At 48.6% G+C, this 22542-nt stretch overlaps 1 protein-coding gene across 6 annotated transcripts in view; it reads left to right on the top strand.

Annotated features, from left to right (window-relative positions):
- The window catches only part of LOC125462947 (pituitary adenylate cyclase-activating polypeptide type I receptor-like), a 211882-nt gene that overhangs the window by 188898 nt on the left and 442 nt on the right, over positions 1–22542 (top strand). For all 6 annotated transcript variants that reach the window (XM_059640288.1, XM_059640307.1, XM_059640301.1 and 3 more), the window contains one exon: positions 18363–18492. In XM_059640288.1, coding sequence (XP_059496271.1) covers positions 18363–18492 — 130 coding nt within the window. The remainder of the gene's footprint in view (positions 1–18362; positions 18493–22542) is intronic.

The following is a 22542-nucleotide window of genomic DNA, read 5'->3' as shown; positions in this document are numbered from 1 at the left end:
TTGCTGTCAAGTCCCTACAATGACATTATACAGTCTCTGCGGCCAACACATTCCTCAAAAGTTCATAGTTTCCTTTATTTAGATTTTGGAACCTATTTTTGGATTAGTCCAGTTCACTTTCCATTCCAAGGAAGGATTCTATCACATTGTGGTCATTTTACCCTAAACAGACCTCTCGTAAGAAAATAATTAACACCTCACTGCAACAAAACAAATCTTGCTCCTAAGTTAGTTCCTCAAATTCCCTGTCCAAAGCATTACCTTGTGCACACTCCAGGAATTCATCTTGCATACTATGGTTCGGCCAGTCTGTAGGTAGGTTAAAGTCACCCGTGATCACTGCAGCATTGTATGCATCTCTAATTTTCTGTTTAATGCAATCCTGTAGCTTACCGCCACTGTTTGCAGACCCAAACATCAGTTCCACCTGGACTCTTTGATTCCTTTGTTGCTCTTAGCTCCAGACAGACTGATACCATGTTGAGATTTCTTGGCCAGTATACTTTCATTGTTGCATTGATTTCATCTTTCATTACACTACCTCCTTTTCAATTGTCTACCCTAAAAACTCAGTATCCCATTCAGTTCCCAGCCCTGGTCACTTTACAGCCATCTCCATAATTGCACCTAAATTGGACTTGTTCACAACTTATTGTATTGTTAGTATTATCTGCCTTGCAGTAGATGCTCCATGCATTCAGGCACAATACTGTTTGATTTGTTTTGTTTGGCATATTTACACTGTTTTGTTTGTATTTCAGCTCTATTAACTGCACACTCTTGTTTCCTCTGCCTTCTGTTGTTGGAATGGACCTTTCTAGAAGTATAGAGTGTTACAGTACAGGAAAAAAAGGCCATTAGACCCATTGTGTTTGTGCAGGCTCCTGAAAGAGCTGCCCAGCTAGTCCCACTGTCCAGCTCTATCCACATAGCCCTATCGATCCAGCTCTCTTTTGAACCCTCCTACGGAATCTGCCTCCACCGCTCCCACAGGCAGCGCATTCCAGATCCTAACAGCTCTCTGATAATGAACGTACAACATAGAACATAGTACAGCACAGAACAGGCCCTTCAGCCCACGACGTTGTGCCGACCATTGATCCTCATGTATGCACCCTCAAATTTCTGTGACCATATGCATGTCCAGCAGTCTCTTAAATGACCCCAATGACCTTGCTTCCACAACTGCTGCTGGCAACGCATTCCATGCTCTCACAACTCTCTGTGTAAAGAACCCGCCTCTGACATCCCCTCTATACTTTCCTCCAACCAGCTTAAAACTATGAACCCTCGTGCTAGCCTTTTCTGCCCTGGGAAATAGTCTCTGGCTATCAACTCTCTCTATGCCTCTCATTATCTTGTATACTTCAATTAGGTCCCCTCTCCTCCTCCTTTTCTCCAATGAAAAAGTCCGAGCTCAGTCAACCTCACTTCATAAAATAAGCCCTCCAGTCCAGGCAGCATCCTGGTAAACCTCCTCTGAACCCTCTCCAAAGCATCCACATCTTTCCTATAATAGGGCGACCAGAACTGGACGCAGTATTCCAAGTGCGGTCTAACCAAAGCTTTATAGAGCTGCAACAAGATCTCATGACTCTTAAACTCAATCCCCCTGTTAATGAAAGCCAAAACACCATATGCTTTCTTAACAACCCTGTCCACTTGGGTGGCCATTTTAAGGGATCTATGTATCTGCACACCAAGATCCCTCTGTTCCTCCACATTGCCAAGAATCCTATCCTTAATCCTGTACTCAGCTTTCAAATTCGACCTTCCAAAATGCATCACCTCGCATTTATCCAGGTTGAACTCCATCTGCCACCTCTCAGCTCATCTCTGCATCCTGTCAATGTCCCGCTGCAGCCTACAACAGCCCTCTAAACTGTCAATGACACCTCCGACCTTTGTGTCATCTGCAAACTTGCTGACCCATCCTTCAGTCCCCTCATCCAAGTCATTAATAAAAATTACAGACAGTAGAGGCCCAAGGACAGAGCCCTGTGGAACACCACTCACCACTGACTTCCAGGCAGAATATTTTCCTTCTACTACCACTCGCTGTCTTCTGTTGGCCAGCCAATTCTGTATCCAGGCAGCTAAGTTCCCCTGTATCCCATTCCTCCTGATCTTCTGAATGAGCCTACCATGGGGAACCTTATCAAATGCCTTACTGAAGTCCATATACATCACATCCACAGCTCGACCCTCATCAACCTTTCTAGTCACGTCCTCAAAGAACTCGATAAGGTTTGTGAGGCATGACTTGCCCCTCACAAAGCCGTGTTGACTGCATTTAATCAAGCCATGCTCTTCCAGTTGGTCATAAATCCTATCCCTCAGAATCCTTTCTAACACCTTGCAGACGACAAATGTGAGACTTACTGGTCTGTAATTGCCAGGGATTTCCCTATTTCCTTTCTTGAAGAGAGGAATTACATTTGCCTCTCTCCAGTCCTCAGGTACGACTCCAGTGGAGAGCAAGGATGCAAAGATCTTCGCAAGTGGTGAAGCAATTGCATTTCTCACTTCCCAAAGCAGCCGAGGACAAATCTGGTCCGGGCCTGGCGACTTGTCAATCTTAATGTTTGACAAAATTTTCAGCACATCAGCTTCCTCTATCTCTATCCATTCCAGCATGCACACCTGCTCTTCAAAGGTTTCATTCACTACAAAGTTCGTTTCTTTCGTAAAGACAGAAGCAAAAAACTCATTTAGGGCTTCACCTACCTCCTCAGCCTCCACACACAAGTTCCCTATGCTATCCCTGATCGGCCCTACTCTTTCTTTGACCATTCTCTTATTCCTCACATAAGTGTAAAATGCCTTTGTGTTCTCCCTAATCCGTCCTGCCAAGCCTTTCTCGTGCCCACTCCTGGCTCTCCTCAGACCATTTTTGAGCTCCTTCCTCGCCTGCCTGTAATCCTCTAGAGCTGAGCTTGACCCTAGCTTCCTCCACCTTATGTAAGTTACCTTCTTCCTTTTGACGAGAAGCTCCACCGTTCTTGTCATCCAAGGTTCCTTTATCTTACCCCTTCTTGCCTGTCTCAGAGGGACATATCGCATCTCACTCCTAACTTTCTCGCTGACAATAGTGAAATTGTGACCCCCCGAGTTACTGACATACCAACTAGTGGGAACAAAATATCCTTCTTTACCTGGTCAAAACTGTTCATAATTTGAACACATTAATATGGTCACCTCTTCATCTTCTCTGCTCCAAGGAAAATAAAGCCAATCTCTCTAATCTTTCCCTGCTTCGAAAACCCCTTGTTCCTGGTGTTTTTCTTGTAAATCTCCTTTGAACTCTCTCCAAGGCTTTAACGTCCTTCCTTAAATAAGGTGCGCAGAACTGAACACAACACTCCAAATCTAGGAAAGCTGGCGTTTAGGATCCCGACCTAAAACATCAACTTTCCTGCTCCTCTGATGGTGTCTGGCCTGCTGTGTCCCTCCAGCTCCGCGCTGTGTTATCTCTGACTCCAGCATCGGCAGTTCTTACTGTCTCACAATATTCCAAATATTCTGATCAATGATCTGTAGGTGTACAGTATCATTTCCTTGCTTTTATACTCTAGGCCTTTATATATAAACCCAAGGACCCTATAAGTCACCTTAACAACTGTTTCAGATTGCCAAGCCACCTTCAGAGAAACATGCTCTGGAACCGTAAGGCCCCTTTGCTCCTGTACTACCCTCAACATTACACCATTGAGCCTGTATTGCCTTTTCTTCCATCAGAGTGCATTACCACGCATTTGTCTACATTGAAATTCATTGGCCAGCTGTTTGTCCATTTGGCCAACTTGTCAATGCCTCTCCCAAGTCACTCAACATCATCCTCGCAACTCACTCTTCTCCCCAGCTTTGTATCATCTGTAAATTTGGAGATCTTACCATTATCACCCATCTCCAAGTCATTTACATAAATCAGAAATAGGGTCCCAACACTGTTCCCTGGGGAACACCGCTTCCAATACATCTCCAATCTGAGAAATGCCCATCTATACCCACCCTGTTTCTTATCTTCTTAGATGAGCCTGTCATACTGTGCTTTGAGCTTCAGGTCCAGTTCGAGTCAATATAGCTCAAATTACCAGGCTCATTTCATGTAACTCATTGCAACACAAAGGTCAGCCATCTCACCAGAGCAAACCTGACTTTGTAAGGCAACATTCTGAAATCAGTGCTACGTGACCCACAGTAGGGATCTGACTGATCAACGTGATAGCTGGCATGGTGTTGAATCTCTGAGCCGGCAGGTCAGGGGCCGCCTGAACTGGTGAGGGAGTGCAGCACACTCACAGGGTCCTGACACTGGCTGAGGGATTTATCCGAGGCTGCCTCAAATCTCCCAGCAAAGGCAAAGTATGATCCCAAGATGAAGAGCAGCCGAGCTATCCCCGCTGCTTGACCAGACCTTCCCCTCCATTAGCCTTTCGCGAGCTGAGGATGTGATTGCTATCACAGTGCTGTTTGTGGGAGCTCACCATGGGAAAATGGGCGACCACACTTCCTGATAACTGCAAAAGGGGTGGTGCTGTAAACTGCATTGGGAGGCCACGACCTATAATACATAAACGGAAACGCTTTCTATCGAGTTGCCTGTGGCTTTGATTATTCACCACATCAGTTCCTATTCATCCTGAAGAACCTCAGATGTAGCTCACCGAATTTAACAAATTTAACCCACTTTCCTCGGAGTGCCAGCAGCCCTTTTATCGCCTTGTTCATTGAGTGTGGGTATTGCCGGCTGGACCAGCATTTATTGCTCGTCCATAATTGCCCCTTGGCGAGGTAGTGGTGAGCTGCCTTCTTGAAGTCTACACATTGTAGGTACAGTGGAAATTCCGATGGGATTTTCAGAAGTTTGACCCAATGACAGTAAAGGAACAGCGATATATTTCCAAGGCAGGATGGTGAGCGGTTTGGAGGGGAACTTGCAGGGGGTGGTGTTCCCATGTATCTGCTGCCCTTGTCCTTCTAGATGGAAGTGGTCGTGGGTTTGGAAGGTGCTATCTGAGGATCTTTGGTGAATTTCTGCAGTGCATCTTGTAGATTGTACACACTGCTGCTACTGAGCGTCGGTGGCGGGGGGAGTGGATCCTTGTGGATGTGGTGCCAATCAAGAGGGCTGCTTTGTCCTGGATGGTGTCGAGCTTCTTGAGTGTTGTTGGGGCTGCACCCATCCAGGCAAGTGGGGAGTATTCCATCACACTCCTGACTTGTGCCTTGTAGATGGTGGGCAGGCTTTGAGGAGTCAGGAGGGGTACATCGAACATAGAAGATTACAGCACAGTACAAGCCCTTCGGCCCTCGATGTTGTGCCGACCTGTCATACCGATCTCAAGCCCATCTAACCTACACTATTCCATGTACGTCCATATGCTTATCCAATGACGACTTAAATGTACCTAAAGTTGGCGAATCTACTACCGTTGCAGGCAAAGCGTTCCATTCCCTTACTACTCTCTGAGTAAAGAAACTACCTCTGACATCTGTCCTATATCTTTCACCCCTCAATTTAAAGCTATGCCCCCTCGTACTCGCCGTCACCATCCTAGGAAAAAGGCTCTCCCTATCCACCCTATCTAACCCTTTGATTATCTTATACGTCTCAATTAAGTCACCTCTCAACATTCTTCTCTCTAACGAAAACAGCCTCAAGTCCCTCAGCCTTTACTCGTAAGACTTTCCCTCAAAACCAGGCAACATCCTAGTAAATCTCCTCTGCACCCTTTCCAACGCTTCCACATCCTTCTTATAATGCGGTGACCAGAACTATACACAATACTCCAAGTGCGGCCACACCAGAGTTTTGTACAGCTGCAGCATAGCCTCTTGGTTCTGGAACTCGATCCCTCTGTTAATAAAAGCTAAAACACTGTATGCCTTCTTTACAGCCCTGTCAACCTGGGTGGCAACTTTCAAGCATCTGTGTACATGGACACCGAGATCTCTCTGCTCATCTACACTACCAAGAATCTTACCATTAGCCCCGTACTTTGCCTTCTGGTTACTCCTACCAAAGTGCATCACCTCACACTTGTCCACACTAAACTCCATTTGCCACCTCTCAGCCCAGCTCTGCAGCTTATCTATGTCTCTCTGCAACCTACAGCATCCTTCGACACTATCCACAACTCCACCGACCTTAGTGTCGTCTGCAAATTTACTAACCCATCCTTCTACGCCCTCATCCAGGTCATTTATAAAAATGTCAAACAGTGAGTTACTTGCTACAGTATTCCCAGCTTCTGACCTTCTCTTGTAGCCACTGTGTTTATGTGGTGAGTCCAGCTCAGTTTCTGGTTAATAGTAACACCCAGGATAGTGTTGATCATGGGGGAATCAATGATGTTAATTTCAAGGAGCAACATTTTGGTGTTTCCTTGTTGAAGATGGGTCATTGCTTGGCTCTTGTGTCATGAATGTGCTGAAACAAACATTTAAGGTAAAAACATACTCCTGGCCACCTAGTGAGTGGAATATGTTTTCTCAATGTTTCTCCTTCTGTTGTGATCCATAAGGACTGATTGCCCATTAAGAGCTGATGATATTGTCACAGAGATAATGGGAACTGCAGATGCTGGAGATTCCAAGCTAATAAAATGTGAGGCTGGATGAACACAGCAGGCCAAGCAGCATCTCAGGAGCACAAAAGCTGACGTTTCGGGCCTAGACCCTTCATCAGAGAGGGGGATGGGGGGAGGGAACTGGAATAAATAGGGAGAGAGGGGGAGGCGGACCGAAGATGGAGAGTAAAGAAGATAGGTGGAGAGAGTGTAGGTGGGGAGGTAGGGAGGGGATAGGTCAGTCCGGGGAAGACGGACAGGTCAAGGAGGTGGGATGAGGTTAGTAGGTAGCGGGGGGTGCGGCTTGGGGTGGGAGGAAGAGATGGGTGAGAGGAAGAACCGGTTAGGGAGGCAGAGACAGGTTGGACTGGTTTTGGGATGCAGTGGGTGGGGGGGAAGAGCTGGGCTGGTTGTGTGGTGCAGTGGGGGGAGGGGACGAACTGGGCTGGTTTAGGGATGCAGTAGGGGAAGGGGAGATTTTGAAACTGGTGAAGTCCACATTGATACCATATGGCTGCAGGGTTCCCAGGCGGAATATGAGTTGCTGTTCCTGCAACCTTCGGGTGGCATCATTGTGGCAGTGCAGGAGGCCCATGATGGACATGTCATCAAGAGAATGGGAGGGGGAGTGGAAATGGTTTGTGACTGGGAGGTGCAGTTGTTTATTGCGAACTGAGCGGAGGTGTTCTGCAAAGCGGTCCCCAAGCCTCCGCTTGGTTTCCCCAATGTAGAGGAAGCCGCACCGGGTACAGTGGATGCAGTATACCACATTGGCAGATGTGCAGGTGAACCTCTGCTTGATGTGGAATGTCATCTTGGGGCCTGGGATGGGGGTGAGGGAGGAGGTGTGGGGGCAAGTGTAGCATTTCCTGCGGTTGCAGGGGAAGGTGCCGGGTGTGGTGGGGTTGGAGGGCAGTGTGGAGCGAACAAGGGAGTCACGGAGAGAGTGGTCTCTCCGGAAAGCAGACAGGGGAGGGGATGGAAAAATGTCTTGCGTGGTGGGGTCGGATTGTAAATGGCGGAACTGTCGGAGGATAATGCGTTGTATCCGGAGGTTGGTAGGGTGGTGTGTGAGAACGAGGGGGATCCTCTTGGGGCGGTTGTGGCGGGGGCGGGGTGTGAGGGATGTGTCGCGGGAAATGCGGGAGACGCGGTCAAGGGCGTTCTCGATCACCGTGGGGGGAAAGTTGCGGTCCGTAAAGAACTTGGACATCTGGGATGTGCGGGAGTGGAACGTCTTGTCGTGGGAGCAGATGCGGCGGAGGCGGAAGAATTGGGAATAGGGGATGGAATTTTTGCAGGAGGGTGGGTGGGAGGAGGTGTATTCTAGGTAGCTGTGGGAGTCGGTGGGCTTGAAATGGACATCAGTTACAAGCTGGTTGCCTGAGATGGAGACTGAGAGGTCCAGGAAGGTGAGGGATGTGCTGGAGATGGCCCAGGTGAACTGAAGGTTGGGGTGGAAGGTGTTGGTGAAGTGGATGAACTGTTCGAGCTCCTCTGGGGAGCAAGAGGCGGCGCCGATACAGTCATCAATGTACCGGAGGAAGAGGTGGGGTTTGGGGCCTGTGTAGGTGCGGAAGAGGGACTGTTCCACGTAACCTACAAAGAGGCAGGCATAGCTGGGGCCCATGCGGGTGCCCATGGCCACCCCCTTAGTCTGTAGGAAGTGGGAGGAGTCAAAAGAGAAGTTGTTGAGTGTGAGGACGAGTTCAGCTAGGCGGATGAGAGTGTCGGTGGAGGGGGACTGGTCGGGCCTGCGGGACAGGAAGAAGCGGAGGGCCTTGAGGCCATCTCCATGCGGAATGCAGGTGTACAGGGACTGGACGTCCATGGTGAATATGAGGTGTTGGGGGCCAGGGAATTGGAAGTCCTGGAGGAGGTGGAGGGCGTGGGTGGTGTCACGGACGTAGGTGGGGAGTTCCTGGACCAAAGGGGAGAAAATGGAGTCCAGACAGGTGGAGATGAGTTCGGCTGCACCTCCCAGTCGCAAACCATTTCCACTCCCCCTCCCATTCTCTTGATGACATGTCCATCATGGGCCTCCTGCACTGCCACAATGATGCCACCCGAAGGTTGCAGGAACAGCAACTCATATTCCGCCTGGGAACCCTGCAGCCATATGGTATCAATGTGGACTTCACCAGTTTCAAAATCTCCCCTTCCCCTACTGCATCCCTAAACCAGCCCAGTTCGTCCCCTCCCCCCACTGCACCACACAACCAGCCCAGCTCTTCCCCCCCACCCACTGCATCCCAAAACCAGTCCAACCTGTCTCTGCCTCCCTAACCGGTTCTTCCTCTCACCCATCCCTTCCTCCCACCCCAAGCCGCACCCCCCGCTACCTACTAACCTCATTCCACCTCCTTGACCTGTCCGTCTTCCCCGGACTGACCTATCCCCTCCCTACCTCCCCACCTATACTCTCTCCACCTATCTTCTTTACTCTCCATCTTCGGTCCGCCTCCCCCTCTCTCCCTATTTATTCCAGTTCCCTCCCCCCATCCCCCTCTCTGATGAAGGGTCTAGGCCCGAAACGTCAGCTTTTGTGCTCCTGAGATGCTGCTTGGCCTGCTGTGTTCGTCCAGCCTCACATTTTATTAGCTTGATATTGTCACTCCTGTTTCAGGTAATTGCTCATATAGAGACAGCAAAGAAAAAAGCAGATGCTGGAATCCAAGCTGGACAAACAGGAGGCTGGAAGAACACAACAGGCCAGGCAGCATCTGGAGGTATGTCCTGGAGTAGGGAATTACCCAAAATGTTGGCTGTTCCTCCTCTCCAGATGCTGCCCGGCCTGCTGCGTTCTTCCAGCCTCCTGCTTGTCAGGCCAGGTAATTTCACAGAACTGGACTGATAATTGCTTGAAACACTGAGGCTGTGATTTTTGAGTGACTCTTTGTAAAAAATGTGCTTGAAGATGTCTCCCCCTTGTTGTTGGCAAACTGATCATCTAAAGACGATCATTTGTTCTTAGAACAGCAACAAAGTTGCTGGAAAAGCTCAGCAGGTCTGGCGGCATCTGCGGAGGAGAAGACAGAGTTAACGTTTTGGGTCTGGTGACCCTTCCTCAGAGCCCTTCTGTGGAAGGGTCACCCGACCCGATTACCTCTGTTCTCTCCTCCGCAGGTGCCGCCAGACCTGCTGAGCTTTTCCAGCAACTTTGTCTTTGTTCCTGAATTACAGCATCCGCAGTTCTTTCAGTTTTTATTTGTTCTTGGCGTATGTACCAGCCCAATGTTTACTGCCCATCCCCAGTTGCCTGGAATGATTTTGGATTAATGGAGCCACGTGTAAGAGTGACATTGAGGTGTATTGCAATAAATGGTAGAGTTTGCCCAGCGTCGACTGGTAAAGTCCACGCTCATGTCTGACTCCAGTCCCAGAAGGGACAGGATTTGTTAAATTCAGTACTGCGCCTTCTCAGGGAGGAGTCCTGAGTTTTCAATTTCCTCATGTTTTTAGTCCGTGTAACACAATGCCCAGATGGGAAAGGTCTAGGAATTGGAGCCTGCTTCATCATTCATTAAGATCACGGCTGATCCTTGATCTAAACGTCATGTCTCCCCCTACTCCTTCACACCTTTAAAAATCTACAAATTTATCACCATCTCCCTTGAATCTGTTCATGGCCCTGGCCTTCTTACGAGATAGAAATCCAAGAGTGAAGTAAGTCATAAATAGTCTGCCCTGTATTCTGAGACCGCATCCTCTGATTCGAAATCCCCCGCCAGGGGAAAACATCCTCCCTGCATCTAGTCTGTCCAGCCCTGTTAGATTTTTACCCATTTCAGTTAGATGCTATCTCATCCTTCTAACCTCGAGCAAATACAAGCCCATTTGAACCAATCCCTCCTCATAGATGATCCTGTCATCTCTGGTATCAATCTGGTGAGCCTCCACTGTATTCTCTCTATGGCAAATATATCCTTTCTTAGGTAGGGGGACCAAAACTGTGCACAATACTGCAGGTGGTCTCAGTGTATAAGTGCAGTGAGATATCCCTAGTTTAGCGCTGAAACCATCTTGCACTGAAAGACAGTGGATCATCTCCCTTCCTAATTGCTTGTTGCCCCTGCCTGTCCACTTTCAGTGACTGGTGTATAAGCACCTTTGTATATCTGCATTTTGATTTCAATAATACTCTGCCTTTCTGTTTTCGACTCCAATGTACATAACTTCCTATTTAGCCACACTACTGCATCTGCCATATGTTTTCCCCTTCGCTCATCGTTTCTGAATAACTTCGAAGCACCCTCATATCAAAGAACAAAGAAACCTACAGCACAGGAACAGGCCCTTCGGCCCTCCAAGCCTGCGCCAATCCAGATCCTCTGTCTAAATCTGTCACCTATTTTCTAAGGATCTGTATCCCTCTACTCCCTGCCCATTCATGTATCTGTCTAGATACATCGTAAATGACGCTATCGTGCCCGCCTCTACCACCTCTGCTGATGTGTTCCAGGCACCCACCACCCTCTGTGTAAAGAACTTTCCACGCATATCTCCCTTAAACTTTGCTCCTCTCACTTTGAACTCATGACCCCTAGTAATTGAGTCCCCCACTCTGGGGAAAAAGCTTCTTGCTATCCACCCTGTCTATACCCCTCATGATTTTGTAGACCTCAATCAGATCCCCCCTCAACCTCCGTTTTTCTAATGAAAATAATCCTAATCTCCTCAAACCTCTCTTCATAGCTAGTGCCCTCCATACCAGGCAATATCCTGGTGAACCTCCTCTGCACCCTCTCCAAAGCGTCCACATCCTTTTGGTAACGTGGCGACCAGAACTGTACGCAGTACTCCAAATGTGGCCGAACCAAAGTCCTATACAACTGCAACATGACCTGCCAACTCTTGTACTCAATACCCCGTCCAATGAAGGAAAGCATGCCATATGCCTTCTTGACCACCCTATTGACCTGCGTTGTCACCTAAAGGGAACAATGGACCTGAACACCCAGATCTCTCTGTTCATCAATTTTCCCCAGGAATTTTCCATTTACTGTATAGTTCGCTCTTGAATTGGATCCTCCAAAATGCATCACTTCGCATTTACCTGGATTTGAACTCCTCACGACTCTCAGCGCCACCCAGTTTTGTGCTGTCAGCAAACATGGAAATGTTGCATTTGGTTCCCTCATCCAGGTCAATTATATCCATGCGAATAACTGGGGTCCAAACACTGATCTCTGTGGTACACCACTAATTATTGCCTGCCACCTCCTTTTTTCCTATCCTTTAACCATTTCTGGGAGATTATTTGTGTTCTCCTTTATGAAGACAGAACCAAAGTATGTGTTAAATTCTCTGCCAGTTCTTTGCTTCCCATGATAATTTCCCTGACTTGTCACCGTTTTGAACCTACAATTGTCTTAATTTATCTTCTTCTCTTCACATTTTTATAGAAGCCCTTGCAGTTAATTTCTATGCTCCTTGGAATTATATTCTCTTAATGTATTTCCCTCTCTTGATTTCTTTTTTTATATATGAAGTCTAAAATACTCCCAGTCTTCAGGCTGGCTGCTTTTTCTGGTAATTTTACACATCTCCTCTCGGGATCTAATAGTATCGCTAATTTCTTATGTAAGCCATGGTGGAGCCAGATATCTTGTTTCCTTTTTACACCAGATGGGAATGAATAATTCTTGCAATTGAAAGAACAAAGTGAATTGCAGCACAGGAACAGGGCCTTCAGCCCTCCAAGCCTGTGCGAGATCAGATTAGAATCCCTACAGTGTGGAAACAGGCCCTTTGGCCCAACAAGCCCACACTGCCCCTTGGAGCATCCCACCCAGACCCATCCCCCGATAACCCACACACCCCTGAACACTATGGGCAATTTAGCATGGCCGATCCACCTAGCCTGCACATCTTTGGACTGTGGGAGGAAACCGGAGCACCCGGAGGAAACCCACACAGACACAGGAAGAAGGTGCAAACTCACACAGAGAGTTGCCTGAGGCTGGAATCAAACCTGGGTCCCTGGCGCTGTGAGGCTGCAGTGCTAACCACTGAGCCACCGTGCAGATCCTCTGTCTAAACCTGTCATCTATTTTCTCAGGGTCTGTATCCCTTTGCTCCCCACCCATCCATGTACCTGTCCAGATACATCTTCAAAGACGCTAACTTGTCTGTGTCTACCACCTCCGCTGGCAACGCGTTCCAGGCACCCACCACCCTCTGCGTAAATGTTCTTGAAATATGAACCATTGTGAACCATCATCTATCTGCCTTTAACCCCTTTAGTAAGACACATGCGTACAAGCCATCTATCACTGTACTCCTCCATGGTATGCAGGCATCCCATATTTATTGTCCATCCCGAGTTGCCCCTGCACCAGATGATTGGCTGGACCGTTTCAGAGGGCAGTTAAGGTCAAATTAGGTTGTTGTGGGTCTGGAGTTAAATGTAGACTGGACAATGTAAGGATAACACATAAGGGCATTATTGAAATGGGTGGGATTTCTGGCCACTTGCAATTTTATCCAACGTCCTGGGCAGAAATGATCTCCTCAGCCACATGTGCCTTCCTACAATGGCCAGGCTTCACTTATAAAACCTACACATCTTAAGGAAATATTTCAATATTTGAAAGTGTGGGATCCCCTTGGCATGAGTGATCTTAGAATTCCTACAGTGTGGAAGCAGGCCATTCAGCCCATTGAGTCCACACCAACCCTCTGAAGATCATCTCACCCAGACCCAGCCCCTAGTCATGCATTTCCCATGGCTAATCCACCCTAAGCTGCACATCCCTGGATACTATGGGAAAGTGAGCCTGGCTAATCCACCCTAAGCTGCACATCCCTGGATACTATGGGAAAGTGAGCCTGGCCAATCCACCCTAAGCTGCACATCCCTGGATACTTTGGGAAAGTGAGCCTGGCCAATCCACCCTAAGCTGCACATCCCTGGATACTTTGGGAAAGTGAGCCTGGCCAATCCACCCTAAGCTGCACATCCCTGGATACTATGGGAAAGTGAGCCTGGCCAATCCACCCTAACCTGCAAAATCTTTCAACTGTAGGAGGAAACCCACACAGACACAGGGAGAACTTGTGAGCTCCACACCGTTGCCTGAGGCTAGAATTGAATCTAGGCTCCTGGCTCTGTGAGGCAGCTGTGCTAACCATTAGGCTGCCATGCCATCCTACATTAGCTCTATAATATTACAAGTTCATAAGTGGAGCGCCTCTGCTCTTTTTTTTGCATATTCTCAAGTGGGCCTCTCAATGGGGTCTGTTGCTGCTGAAGGTGAGACAGCAGCTATTTTCAGTGTACTTTTCTCATTCTGCAGGAGGTGAAGGGATAATTCATTTTTCTCTGACTACCTAGGCAACAGGAATAGGCCATTCAGCCCCTCGAGCCTAATCAGCCATTTTATCTACTGTGCCTACTCTGCATCATAACTTGGCTTTTGGAACCTTTGGCAGCTTCGTTTAGATTAGATTCCCTACAGTGTGGAAACAGGCCCTTCGAACCAACAAGCCCATACCGCCCCTTGACGCATCCCACCCAGACCCATCCCCCTATAACCCACACACCCCTGAACACTACGGGCAATTTAGCATGGCCAATCCACCTAGTCAGCACATCTTTGGACTGTGGGAGGAAACCGGAGCACCCAGAGGAAACCCACGCAGACATGGGGAGAATGTGCAAACACCTCACAGACAGTCGCCCGAGGTGGGTCCCTAGCACTGTGAGGCTGCGGTGCTAACCACTGAGCCATTTAAGCCCTGCGCATCTGAGTTGTGAGGTTTTCAAATGCTCCAGCCTCAACAAGCTTTTGTGGGGCCTTGTGTCCTTGAGGTCACCCCTACAAAACCCAGTTCAAACTTCAGGGCTACTCAGTCATCTCTTCTGCTTTGAAGATCTCCCCTTGTTCCCTTTGATTCCAAAGATGACAGTATCCCTATGGGATCCCCGCGAATCCCCTGGGATGTTATTCTGTGTCAGCGGCGCTACAGGAATGTTGACTGTTATTTCAGCACCCATCCAGATTGCCTATACCTGGTCACATGCAGACCAGACCCAGTGTAGACAGCCCCCTTCCTGAAAGGACATGGGTGAAGCAAATGGGTTTTTAAAACAATGGATGGCCACCATCACCAAGACTAGCCTTCAACCCCAGATCTTGTTCAAATGTCACCGGTGGTCTGTGAACCCCCCCAAAATACCAACAAGGAACGGAAGCAGGCCACTCAGCCCTTCTCAGCCATTCAGTAAGATCACGGTTGACCTACTTTGAACCCCCATTCTAAAGTATCAGTCTGGGCTCTGGCTTACGATCCAGTTACCACGATCACATAACCCATGGCCAACTATACCAATTCCTCCCCCCTCCCCCCCGCTGCGCTTGAGGACAATTGAATGCAAAATGTCTTTCCGACAGATGCTGTGCTCCAGTGTTGGTCCGTTCTCCTTATCTGTTTTATCTTTAGCACGTCCCCTGTTCAGCACCTCAGTTTGCAAAGTGACCGCCCGACATCTCAATCAGCCCTGTACAGTCCGTTTCTGCCATAGTGCACGTTTCTTCAACACGAGTCGGCTTTGATGCGTTTGGAGAATTTGGACCGCTATCCGTAAAACGTGAACTTTCCCCACCTCCAATGTGATCCCAGCCTCGTTTAGTTTAAATGGCACGGATCTTGAGTGATTTTCCTGGAACACAAGATCACACAAGAACTATTGCGTTATATCAGAACCGACTGTATGGCACCAGGTCTCATTGGGTAATGGTGGAATTCCAGGAGTTTGCATCATGCAGGCAAAGTCGCGAAAGCACACATGCCATATTGATAATAACTGTGTACAGTTTTGGTCCCCTTGAGGAGGGAGGTAGTGCATTGGAGTCAGTTTGAAGGTGCATCAATGAAATAACTCCACAGAGGCTGGTGTTCCTTCACTAAGCCTCCCCTTTATTTACACATGGACAGTCCCTGATGCTGACCCAGCTCCCTCAGGGCCAGCTCTCAGAGCGAGCAGAACCCCCTGACATTCCTGTTTATACCTGTCAGCCAGGGGTCCCTGATTAACACCCCCAGTCATATTCTATGAGCTCCACCTGGCTGACCTCATTACAATCAGTACAGTCACTGGACTAATTCCTGAGATGAGAGGTTTGTCTTATGAAGAGAGATTGAGCAGTTAAAATGGAGTAAAATGGAGTTTAAAAGCAATGAGAAATGCTTTCTGGCAGAGATGATTTTCAAATGACTCATGTTGAAAGCGAACGGTAAAAGAGCCAGTAGAAAAATTTTCTTACCAATTATTGAAATTTGGAATGGACTTGTTGACAGGGTGATGAATGTAAGCATAGCCTCCAAAATAGAATGAGGTAAATTCTTGACTGAGGAAAAAAATGATTCCAGGGAAATAAAGAAAGAATAGCAACACTGGGACTAATTAGATTGTCCTTCAAACGGGCTGGCATGAAATTGATGGGCCGAATGGTCTCTTTCAGACACAAAAACAAAGTTGCTGGGAAAGCTCAGCAGGTCCGGCAGCGTCTGTGAAGGAAAAAAAAACAGAGTTTCAGGTCTAGTGACCCTTCCTCAGAGAAAACATCTCTTTCAGATCCTTGGTATGTTATAGTTTGAGAGAGTCATAGAGTCAGTAGGAAGGGTTTAGAGGGTTATGGGCCAAATGGGACGAAGTCAGACTGGGACATCTGGTCATCATCTGGGGAAGGGTCACCGGACCTGAAACCGTTAACTCTGTTTTCCTTCACCGATGCTGCCAGCCCTGCTGAGCTTTTCGGGATTTTCTGTTCCTGATTCACAGCATCTGCAGTTCTTTCGGTTTTTATTTGTTCTGTATCTGTGCTGTTTTGCATGGTTTGACAACTGCAGCACCCCATTCATATCTGTGAAATCTTACATATCAGGAAGTGGAAAAACCCACAGCTCAAGAAGTCATGTTACAAATGTATAGGGCTTTGGTGAGGCTGCAAATTGAGCATTGTGTGCAGTTTTGGTCTCCATACTTTGGAATGGCTTCCTGAGCTGAAAGGAGAGGGTTAAAAAGTTTCCATAAACTGATTCAGAGCATGTCAGATGTTTAATGTGGATAACTGGAGTAAATCCAGGCAGTCCGCTCCAGAGTCAGGAGACAGAGACATGGAACATAGAACATAGAACATAGAACATAGAATATAACAGCGCAGTATAGGCCCTTCGGCCCTCGACGTTGCACCGACCTGTGAAACAAAATCTGAAGCCCATCTAACCGACACTATTCCATTATCATCCATATGTTTATCCAATGAATGATCTCATGATCAATGAGACCTGATCTCATTGAAACCCATAGTATTCTTAAGAAGGCTTGAAACAGTGGGCACTGAAATATCGCTTCACCGTGGCTGAGGGATGGAAGACACGGAGACTCACAAAATCAGGATTGGCATTGTGCAGAGGAATGAGGGAGTATTCTTCCTTGAAAGATTTGCATAAGCTTTGGAAATCTCCACCCTGGGGGTGGGTGGGCTCATTGCTGTGGATGATTTATCACTGGGTACGTTCTGGATTTTTGTTACAACAGGTATGTATTGGCCATCCCTAATTGCCCAAGGCAGTTGAGAGAAAACCATGTTGTTGGGGGTCACAAGTAGTCCAGACCAGGTGAGGACAGCCAATTTCCTTCCCGGAAGTTCATTAATGAACCAGATGGGCTTTTCCAACAATTTGTACTGGATTCATGGCTGCCATTGGATTCTTAATTCAAGATTTTCTTTCTATTATTGAATTCGAATTCCACCATCTGCCATGATGCGTCGCTAGGACATTACGCGGGTCTCTAGATTAATAGTCTCGAGATAATGCCGCTACGCCATTGCCTCCCCTTGTTGAAGAATGAGGAGATTGGTAGTGTTAGCGGTCATTATCATTTCCCTAGGATGGGGATTTCAAGATTAGGGCACACATTTTATAAGGTGAGAGGAGAGAGATGTAAAGAAGATATCAGGCGCAACATTTTTTATGCAGAGGGTGGTTCAGGTCAGGAATGAATTTCCTGAGGAAGTGGTGGATGTGGCTATAAGTACAATGTTTAAAAGGCACTTAGATAAATAAATGATGAGGGACAGGGTCCAAGAGCAGACAGGTGGTTCAAGTTTAGTTTGGGACCTTTGTGGGTGTGGACTGTTTGGACCGAAGGGCATGTTTCCGTGCCATGTGGCTGTGTGACTCTATAACACGGGGAGAATCAGGAAATTGGTCACAGGTCAGTTTAATGAAGGAGCAAATTATCGCTGATGTTGGAATCTGTACTGAAATAAAAAAATGCTGGAAATCACAGCCGATCAGGCAGCTTCCTTGGAGAGAGAAAAAGCTAACGTTTCGAGTCTAGATGACTTTTCATCAGAGCTGACGAAGAGTCATCAAGACCCAAAACTTTTGCCTTTGCTTTTACCACAGAGGCTGCCTGAACGGCTGTGATCTTCAGCATTCGGATCAGCTTACGATCTTTTCTGACTGCGTAAGCAGTCTTAAGGGGTCAATCCCGGTCCTAATTGGTAAGCCCTAACGATATTAACCCCTCACTCTTACACACAAGAATCTGAGGAGGTAGCGTTGCTGCAGGAAGTGCATCATTTTAGCTGCCCATCCAATTTCTGTTTTGAGCTGAAAGTGCGACAGAATTTGAAATGTTAGTTTCTTCCGGTTCATATTGTATGTGTTAAAGAAGTAATCTTGAATTCAGTTTGTAAATCTTGAGCTCACCCGTGTTAATGGCTGTTGTCTCTTTTCACCTCCCCCATTCCCACCCGATCACTTCACCCCCAGGAGACTGGCCCGATCAACTCTGCTCTTGATTCCGCTGTTTGGGATCCACTACACAGTCTTTGCCTTTTACCCAGAGGATGTTAATACCAGGGAACGGCTGGTGTTTGAGCTGGGATTAGGATCCTTCCAGGTAACTTGGCCAGGGCACTGTCAAATTGCTGAGCGTTGAGTGGCAGAGAGGTACATGGTCCCACAGTGGGTCAGAACCCAACCCTTGCCAACCCCATCTGCAATCCTAAGCTGTCGCTGTGTCCGAGCAGTGGGCAACCCCTCTGCAATGAGCCCATGGAAAAGCCCAAAATCAAGGCTTCTAGAGATGCACAATCCTCCTGGTTACGATTTGCATATCTTTGCTGGTGCAGCTTTCATGGTTTCATGGCTTACAGTGGGGCTAGTTTAGTTTGGGTTTCCGTCACACATGGACTGGTTGGACCCGAGGGTCTATTTCTATGTTGTATGATTCCATGACTCTCAAGCCCAGATTTTCTCTTTGTTATTGAATTCAAATTCTGGCATCCAGGTTCCTTGAGCTTGCGCTGCCACTTGGTATTCAATGAGGGAGGGACAAAGAGCATGAGAGCAGAGGCAGGCCATTCAGCCCATTGAACCTGCTCCACCATTCTAGCTCATAACTGGTTGTCCACCTCAAAGTCGTTTTCCCATGCTAGCCCCATACCCCTTCACATCATAAGTATCGAGTCCTGCTGTCTGCTCTATCCCTGATAGTTCCATCCATTCAAATATAGACCCAGCTCTTTTTTGAAAGTTACATGAGCAGGAGCAGGCCATTCTGCCTTTCGAGCTGGCTTTGCCATTCAGTATGACCGTGGCTGAACCTGTTCCTCAAGGCCAAAGTTGAAATTGCTTTCTTTACACTGTTAGGTATTGCATTCCAAGTCAGCGAGCCTATTTCCTGGTACTTCCACTGATTAACTTAAACTCCAGGGCCTCTCATTATCAACTAGAACATCAATGAATGTCAACTGGTCCTCTTGATTCTGAAGTTGGCATTAAACCGAGGGCAAATAAATTTCCAAAGCAGATGGCCAACGCTTTGGTTAGATGTAGAGGTTGGAATCTAACATGGGAAGGTGTGAGGTTGTCCATATTGACAGGAGTTTCTAAACAAGCATAGTATGTAAGTGGTGAGAGATTGCAGAAAGGAGCAGAATACAGCAGATACTTGTTGTATCCCACAAGTGTTGAAGGCTTTCTCCCACAGGGGAATCATGAGTCTTTTAAACTTCCTTCCTGAAAAAGCGTGTGAGTGAAGTAACTCCACAGAGTCACACAGAGTCAGCTCTCAGAGTGAACAGAGCCCCTGACATGCCTGTTTCTATCCGTCAGCCAGGGCTCCCTGATTGGAACAGGTTAACAGCCCCAATCAGGGAACTCGTATTCTATGAGGTCCACCTGGGGCTAACCTTATTACAGTCAGTACAGGAAGGATAGTCGTTACATAGCTTCAAGGTAGAGGCCAATAGATTCTGAACAAGTAGATTCCGGCAGGGGGTGGGTAGGGGCTGGGGGGGAGCGGCTTGGTGAAGGTTACAATAGGCCAGTGGCACCATGGCCTAATTAGATCAGCCTTGCATCCTCGTGAATGACTGAGCTGACTTGAGGGGCCGAATGGCCTACTCATGCTCCTAATTCACCTGCTCCTAACTTATTCCTGAAAGGTGCTGCTGTGAAATGATGGGAGGAGGAGATCAGTTGTTGACATGCCCCTTGTCAACTGTGATTGGTCACTTATGCTGGAGATTTCATCACATGACCACCACGAACAACTTCCACCGACCAACAGCACCTCCAACCCACAGCACCCACCCCCACCAACCAACAGCACCTCCCACCAACACCCCCCCCCACCGACCAACACCACCTCCAACCCACAGCACCCACCCCCACCGACCAACAGCACCTCCCACCAACACCCCCCCCCACCGACCAACAGCACCTCCCACCAACACCTCCCCCCGACCGACCAACAGCACCTCCCACCAACACCCCCCCCCCACCGACCAACACCACCTCCAACCCACAGCACCCACCCCCACCAACAGCACCTCCCACCAACACCCCCCCCCACCGACCAACAGCACCTCCCACCAACACCTCCCCCCGACCGACCAACAGCACCTCCCACCAACACCCCCCACCCACCGACCAACACCACCTCCAACCCACAGCACCCACCCCCACCGACCAACAGCACCTCCCACCAACACCCCCCCCGACCGACCAACAGCACCTCCCACCAACACCCCCCCCCCACCGACCAACACCACCTCCCACCAACACCCCCCCCACCGACCAACACCACCTCCCACCAACACCCCCCCCCACGACCAACACCACCTCCCACCCACACCAACCCCCACCGACCAACACCACCTCCCACCAACACCCACCCCCACCGACCAACACCACCTCCCACCCACAGCACCCACCCCCACCGACCAACACGACCTCCCACCCAACACCCACCCCCACCGACCAACAGCACCTCCCACCAACACCCCCCCCCACCGACCAACACCACCTTCAACCCACAGCTTTGTGAGACAGCAGTGCTAACCACTGAGCCGCCATGCCACCTCACCTCTTTCTCCTAAGTATCCCTGGAGTCTCTATCAATGTAGGGGAACATAGGACCAGGAGCAGGCCATCCAGTCCCTTGAGTCTGTTCTGCCATTCAATCAGATCATCTCCAACCTCTGGCCTAAGCCAACATGCCTACATTTGGCCTGCTGAGCCACCCCTGGTGGTAGACATTACCATCCCACCCAGAGTACATTCTACGCCCTCTTCACCCCCAGTGCTTCCTCCAAGTGTTGTTCAACATGGAGGAGGACTGATCCCTCAGCTGAGGGAGGACAGTGCGTGGTAATTAGCAGGACATTTCCTTGCCCATGTTTGATCGGATGTCATAAGACTTCATGGAGTTCACAGTCAATGTTGAGGATTCCCAGCAACATTCCCTCTAAGCTTACCACCTTAGTCAAAGAGTCAGTAACAAGGGACATAATGTGAAGGAAGGGCAGGAGGATCAGAGGGATTTGAAGAATCTCTAATGCACTGCCTGGGCGGGGAGTTGAGACAGGAAACCTCACAACCTTTAGAAAAGTATTTGGATGAGCACTTGAAGTACCTTAACATTGAAGTGTATGGGCCTAGTGCTGGAAAGTGGGATTTGTGTCAGCATAGACGTGATGGGCCAAAGGGCCTCCTCGAGGCTGTAACACTCCCGGGAGCACTCGGCAGGAGTGACAAGGCTGGGTTTGATGTGGCCTAGCTCGAGTGCTGTGTTGCCCACCCGGTTTCATTCTTTTTTGACTTTGCTGTGATTGAATGAGGCCTTTCCAAAAGCAGCTGCGAGTCCACCACATTGCAGTGGGTCTGGAGTTACGTGGAGGCCAGGCCAGGTAAGGACGGCAGTTTCCTTCCCTAAAGGGACCTAGGCGGATTTGAATTCAAGTGGTTGTCACAGGGCTAGCTGCAGTTTTGAACTGAATACTGCTTTAGCAGTCTGCCATGGTCAGAAATGAATGGAAATCCCCAGGACTTGAGCTGGGGTTCTGGTTGGTTAATCCAGTGACCTTGGCACTTTGTCACTCAAGCACCGGGCTTATACTCCCTGCTGCCTCGGGAAAGTAGCCCACGTTATCACAGACCCCTCCCCACCCCAGCTGTACTCTCGTCCAACCCCTTCCATTGGGCAGAAGATACAACAGTCTGAAAACACAAGCCAACAGATTCAAGAACAGCTTCTTCCCAGCTGTTACCAGACTAATGCATGGACCTCTCATACATTACAGTTGACATTTCTCTGCACCTCCTTTCTAGCTGCAACTCTACATTCTGCATTCTGTCCTGTTACCCTGATGGGCCTGTGTAAGGTCTGATTTGTCTGGTCAACGGACAAAACAAGACTTTTCACTGTATCTGGGGACATGTGACGGCAATAAATCAAAGCAATTCATGAACTATTCCCTCACTTTGAGGAAGGAAGCCTGACCCAATTGCCTTCAGGTGTCGGTTAGTTCAGCTGGCTGGATGGCCGGTTTACGGCGCAGAGCGGCCCCAGCAACGCGGGGTTCAGGCCCCGTTCCAGCCGAGAGTGCTGGCCATCTCTCCCTGTTTCTCTCTCCCTCTCTCTCTCTCTGAGAGAGCAATCTCT

This window comes from Stegostoma tigrinum, chromosome 2, assembly GCF_030684315.1.
Source record: "Stegostoma tigrinum isolate sSteTig4 chromosome 2, sSteTig4.hap1, whole genome shotgun sequence".
Taxonomy (NCBI): domain Eukaryota; kingdom Metazoa; phylum Chordata; class Chondrichthyes; order Orectolobiformes; family Stegostomatidae; genus Stegostoma; species Stegostoma tigrinum.
This window is presented reverse-complemented; position numbering and strand designations above follow the sequence as displayed.